The sequence below is a fragment of the Pyrgilauda ruficollis genome, unplaced genomic scaffold (assembly GCF_017590135.1).
Source record: "Pyrgilauda ruficollis isolate IOZ18807 unplaced genomic scaffold, ASM1759013v1 scaffold180, whole genome shotgun sequence".
Classification (NCBI taxonomy): domain Eukaryota; kingdom Metazoa; phylum Chordata; class Aves; order Passeriformes; family Passeridae; genus Pyrgilauda; species Pyrgilauda ruficollis.
In genome coordinates, this window is record NW_024516985.1 from 1,149,409 (window position 1) to 1,155,408 (window position 6,000).

The 6,000-nt window shown below is 42.4% G+C and overlaps 1 protein-coding gene across 2 annotated transcripts in view; it reads right to left on the reverse strand.

The window, feature by feature from the left end:
• CAST (calpastatin) overlaps positions 1-6,000 on the reverse strand; it is a 51,496-nt gene that overhangs the window by 34,459 nt on the left and 11,037 nt on the right. Inside the window, exons 1-2 of one of the 2 annotated variants that reach the window (XM_041464551.1) lie at positions 5,253-5,271; positions 3,808-3,879 (exon numbers count right to left, since the gene is read on the reverse strand). Coding sequence is in view for 1 of the 2 variants with exons in the window: in XM_041464550.1 (XP_041320484.1) it covers positions 3,808-3,879 (72 nt within the window). In the remaining variant the exon portion in view is untranslated. Of the gene's footprint in view, positions 1-3,807; positions 3,880-5,252; positions 5,272-6,000 lie in introns of those variants that run through there. The other variant, XM_041464550.1, reaches the window with a different exon arrangement.

Here is a 6,000-nt window from a genome sequence, read left to right on the forward strand (position 1 = left end):
GGTAGCATTTCCAACCTTCACAATATGACTGGAAATGTGAGAAAAAATTTATGCATTTCTGTGGACGTTCCCAAACAATCCTGTGACTTCAGATGCCTTCTACTCAAAAAATTTCTTCCTTCACAATAAGGTGCCTCTGCAAAGCTCACAAAATAAAAATTTGCTGACAGTTAATAAGGTGTGTAGCAGAAAAAAAACCACTGACAATAGGTGTCACTTTTGATGATAAACTAGATAAATTTGCCTGCTGCAAAAATAGTAGGGATTTCACTCAAAGATACTTATCAACTTCTCTTCTTTTTCCTTGTTTTCTTGTTTGTTCCATGAGAAAGCAGAAAGGATTCCCCTTTAAAACAATGTTAATTTGGGTGCCAGCTAAAAGCAATTAACCTTAAATTTCTTAAATCGTTAAGGTCGAGAATCTTCCTCTGAAAACAGGAAATAACAATAATTATTAAAAATGCTGTTGAGCTCTCCCAGCACTGCTTCAATAGGCCATGAAAGTAATACAGACAAAGATTCTCACTTCTCTAAGCTATAGCAGCCACCCAGAAAAAGAAAATAATTACTCATTAGGAGCAATGCAAAAAATCTGCTACATAAAAAAGCAGCAAAACTCCATCTGTTATCAACAGAAATACCATATAAGAACACAAAGATCCAGGAAGGGTGTCTGGATCCAGCTGTGTTCAAGTATTAGGGCCTTCTATTAATAGACACGATTGAACACTGAGGTGGAAATTGGCTTTCCTGATGGCTGTGGAACTGGCAAAATCCTCATTAAAGGCTGTAAGAGGAAACACAGCGGCACTGGCAGGAGAGGGAGGAGGTTGGTTCAGTTTTTCCTGCCTGCTGATCCTGGCAGCCACGGCCTGGCTTGTGCACCTCGGCAGGCAGGGTGTGCAGGGAAGAGGCTGCTCTTGGGCAACCCAGCAAACATTCCTGATGATGGCAGCCTCACCTGAACCTCCCTTTTCACTCCGTTTACCTGCCAAGCCAGGTGCTCGCTGAAAACCCAAACCAGCAGCCGAGCAGCGCTCTGAAGAGGAAAGAAAGGTTTGTCGCAGAAACAAAGGAGTCAGAAGAGCTGCCTTGGTGAAGCCTCCCTAAATTATCCATTTGGGCTTGAGTCACACAAAAACTGGGCACGTCCTGGCTGCTGACTGAGCCTCCTGAGTGCAGAGGAGGAGGCAGCACTCTTGCACCACAGGGACACTTAGGCAGAGGATTAACACCCCTGTAAGGGCACAGGGAGCAGAGGCAGTGGGTAAATACTGCCTGCAATTCCAGAGTGACACAACGGAGAGCACAGGGGTAAAGTGGAGGCACAGAGAGCTGCATTTCTGAGGGACAGTGCAGGAAAACAAAGCCAGGCAGCTGAGTGCTCTCTCCCCTGGACAACCAGACTGCCCACAGGACACAGTGACAATCCTCCACCACACACAATCTGCATCTGAAAGCCAGAATCGCCAGAAGAAAGAAGCCATCAGTTATTGTTGCTTTCTAGCTGAAGGAAAAATTGCTCAGGTCTGCTGTGCAGGCAGCAAACCCCCTCTTGGCTCTTCAGTTTAATTAATTTCACCGTAAGGTAGGAATTGGTTAAAAAAATAAAAAGCGTGAGCTGGAGCAACTTAACTATCCCACCTCCCTTGCCACTGGTAAGGATTTAGAAATGTAGCTGGGATAAGTAATGACAAGTAAGTACCACTGACCAGGAGAATTATTAAAGCTACAACAGGAAGAAATGAATAATAGAAGACACAGTGGTCCCAAAGTGTCCAAAATGTCATGTACTATTTCTGAGTGTACTAAAAGATTTGTAGAAAAGTAGAAAGTAGATTTGTAGGAAAGTAGAAAGTGCTGCCTTGGCTTGGCTTCCCTTCCTGTAAAATTCCTGCTTAAAAGAAAAAAAAAAAAAAAAAAAGCCCTGCAAAATTTTTGTTTTCAATAGATATTTTAGAGACAAAAATAAAGGCAGAAAAGAAAACAACCAGACAAATGGCTTGAAAAAAGGTATAGGTGGCACAACTACAATAAATCTCTGAGTTTTCCTTTATTTTAAGTAACACTAGAGGATCACAGGAGATTGTTGAGAGTAAAAGTTACAATTAACAGAACATTTAGCCTAAATGAAAAAAAGATGGAAATGGCTGAGTAGAAACTGAAAAGGCTGAACTTGAATTAGCTACTGATTAAAAGTCAATATTAGATAGTATGAGATGAGTATTTTCATAGTACATAATCTTTACCAGTAAGTATGCTGGAATGTCACAGAAACTGGAGAGTACTGCTAAAATACACAGTCTAAGTTGCAATTCCTGGCAATTCCATTGCATTATTTTCATGACACTACCTTCCAGTTCCTAGGCTTAATAGCATGCATGAATTGTGCCTTCCACACTTAAAACTTCTTTCTACTTATCACAGAAAGAACATATACTGGAAAAAAAAAATGGAATGTATTAGTCAGCAAATTAGATGTAAGCATCCCTGTGACTATGCAGCTGGTGACATCCATGTTGAGTAGGAGGAGTAAACCTTGGCAAAGTGCAAGGAATAGAAAGAAAAGAAAAAAAAAATTAAAATGCTATGCTGTCTTTAGTAATAGACAGAAACATTGAAAGAAAGGGACAACAGGATTTATATCTTTGTCTCCTCCTTCACTGAATAAAAAGGAAAAATAAATTACTTAGGAAGCATGCAGATACCTTTAGGTGCATTGTGTTACAAAAGCACTGATCGAGAAAGTAAAAAAATCCCATTCAAAAGCAGAAACAGTTCCTGCTGTTAGGATCCTTCCAACAAGAGGCTCCCCCAGACATGGAACACTGTGGTGGATCTGTGGACCCCTCTCAGCTTGCCTTCGGAGCAGCCAGCTCCTCATCTTGGAGGAGCTGGAAAGTCCCTGGCACACACACGGGAGTGAAGGTGGGTTGAGAAATGTCTCAAAAGGTGCTTCTGAAACCCAGAATTTCAAGGCAACCAAAGTGCAGGGCATGGTACCAGACTCAAAGGCATTAATATTGTCTGCACTGCTGACCAGCACCCAGCTGCCTCCCTCTTGAATGCTGCCACCAAAACGGGCCCAGGCTGAGTTCTCCCTGGACTCCAGCTGGGGTTAAAACCTTACCGTCAAACTTCATTAAATTCCATTTAAAAAAATATTTATTTACCTCAATAAAACATAGTGCTTGTCTTTTAAGTGATCTGAATCTTTCTCACCCATGACGATTGTGCACCGAACAATGTCTGCGAGGGGCAGCATCAGCAGGAGAATTTTCAGCACCCTCCTTCAACACCCTGCCAGACCCCAGCACCCTGCTTCCCCTCAGAGAACAGCACCTGCACTCCTTTGCAATTCAGCTTTAAAATGCTTCTTGAATGACCAGCTGGACTGCCCTGGGGGCAATGAAAGCAAAGGCAAGCTGTCAGCTCTTCAAACTCACCAAAAAATACCAACACCTCAGGGTGAAGAAAGAAACACAGCACCCCCAAAAGTCAAATAATGAAGGTGCCCACTGACAGCAACAGGGCCAGGATCCTTTAAAATAACTGGGAAACTACCAAAAAAGACGTCTAAATGGAGAATGTTACCATTTATTTCCTCACGATGTCAACAGAAGCGTTCTTCTGGCTTGTGCTCCCCTTTCAACAGGTTACAATTTCTAGCAAGTCACGAAAGAGCACCCCCATGGTGGTGCTGAACGTGGGCAAACAAATAATTTTCCATCCCAGCGCAGGGGAGGGAGTCACACCACATCCTCTCCACTTGTAAAAAAGTATAATTTCCTTAAGTACACACATTACCTTAGCAGAAGCAGCTGCTCCACTCGTCTCTGTTTTGGGCGGCTGGCTGACATGAGCGCCTGCTTGTTTCTTCTAGAAAATGAAAAGACATAATAAAGGTCAGAAGCGTCGATGAACGAAAAGAAAAGCCAAGTAAAACTGTAAAACAAACAAACAAAAAAAACTCTCCCTCAAACCGAACTCAAACTATTAAAAAAAAGAAAAAGCACGCTTAAAAATGTCCCCTAGAACATTTTTGCAAGGCGAGTCATCAAAGAATGAATTCTCCCACGTAGCTTTAATTCACACAGGCACATTTCAGAGCTCAGAAATGCGCACACCCAGAGCAGCCTGAGTCTTCCTGCAGTGTTTCATGGACGATACATAAATCTGTGCTATTTCCTGTGGCACAGCGACTCCATTTTAAGCTATCAGTTAAAGCAACAGTATCTACACAAAAAGTATTGTGAAAACAACAGGGGCGAGCTATTGCATGTGAATGACCAGCCAGGAGGTAACATCCTGGGGCAGGGAAGTGAAGATACAAAGTTAAGGGCAAAATTATGGTTTTTTTTCCTAAGAAGCACAAGATTCACAAGGCAGTTAAAGACTTCACATGTCAACAAGCAGAGCAGGCTGCAGAAGGACCAGAGACTCAAGCAGCAAACTCAGAAGCACCAGTTCTCAATGGATGGGACACCAGAGTTGTAACAATCCGGGACATGCAGAGACCTCTGCCATTCAGGTAATTCCACCTCCTCCTTCTGGTTCTGTTTGAAAAACAAAAAGCTGGAGCAAAGACGCACATTTGGCAGTCACCTCCAGAGATGAGGCAGGGGGCCACGCACACGAGATTAACAAAATACGGCCCAAATCTGGTACCAGCTGAAACTAAGAGGGATCTGACATCCAGGATCACACCAGGGAAAGAACGACATCCCAGTAAGACTCCCCAGGATGCTGCAAAACCCGAGGCTAACACTGTTTTTTGACTGTTAAAAGGATGTTGGGAGCGCTCCAGCCCAGGACCTTCCTGCACAGGCACTGAAGTGCAGTGCTGCTGCCCTTTACACACCTGCACAAAACCTGGGGTCTCTGCCCAGGCTGAGGGATCTGCTTAAAGTAAAAAGCAGCAGCAAATCCCAGAGACACCCCAAACACAACCCAGAGACAGCCAGCAGCCTCCATCATGTGTCAGTCAGGTTTGTCTTGATATTTTCTCCTCTGATCACACATTCCTAAGGGAGCAGAGTTTCCCTGCATGTACTCTGCAGCTCTGGCTACAAGGAGCATTTTTAACTCCCTAAGGAAGGAAGCAGTGTTCCAGCCAGGCTGGTAATGATCCTGGAGGCAGGTGATGGAGGTGTGATGCATTTGTAATTTTGTAGAGAGTCAGGAGATGCAGAACACCTCGGGCTTTGTCTCTGACACAGTGCACTGAAGACTCTGTAATGAGCATTACCCACCAATTCTTCAGCTTTTAATTAAGTTGTCCAAGTAGCTCAAAATCTGAAGTGCTAGCCTCCCCTTTTCAAAGAGAAAATTAAAAAAAAAAAAGTCACCATAAAAGAATCATAAAAAAACCCAAAAAACAAAACCACAAAAACAAAACAAACCCCAAAAACAAACAAACAAACAACAACAACAACAAAAAAAAACCAAAAAAAACCTCAAAGAAACCAAACCAAACCAACAAAACAAATAAAAACTAAAAACAAACAAACAAACAAACAAAAAAAAAACAAAAAAAACCCCAAACCAAAACAAAACAAAAAAAACCCAAAACAAAACAAAAACCCAACAACAACAACAACAAAAAACTCTGAAGAGCAATCAGAATTGTGGGCACACCTTCAGCACCACAGATCTTGACTGCCACCTCATGCTCAGCCTTTGGCTCGGGGTTTATGGTGTTCAAGATTTACCTGTGGTACCAAAGACTATGTCTAACAGAACTGTGATGCTCTGAAAATATCACCAAATCACAGAATTCCACAAATCCATAGAGTACTGTTTTAGAGAAGGGAGTCTTTATGACACTTACCAACACACTCAAAAATTTCAGGCACAAGGAAAGCTTTCCCCACCTCCCAGCAAGTCTGAGCTACAAAAAAAGCCCCAAAAAGCCAAACCAAACCAAACTAACAATCTAAAACAAAACAAAAAAAAAAAAAAAAAAAAAAAAAAAAAAAAAACCAAAACACCCCCCAAAAA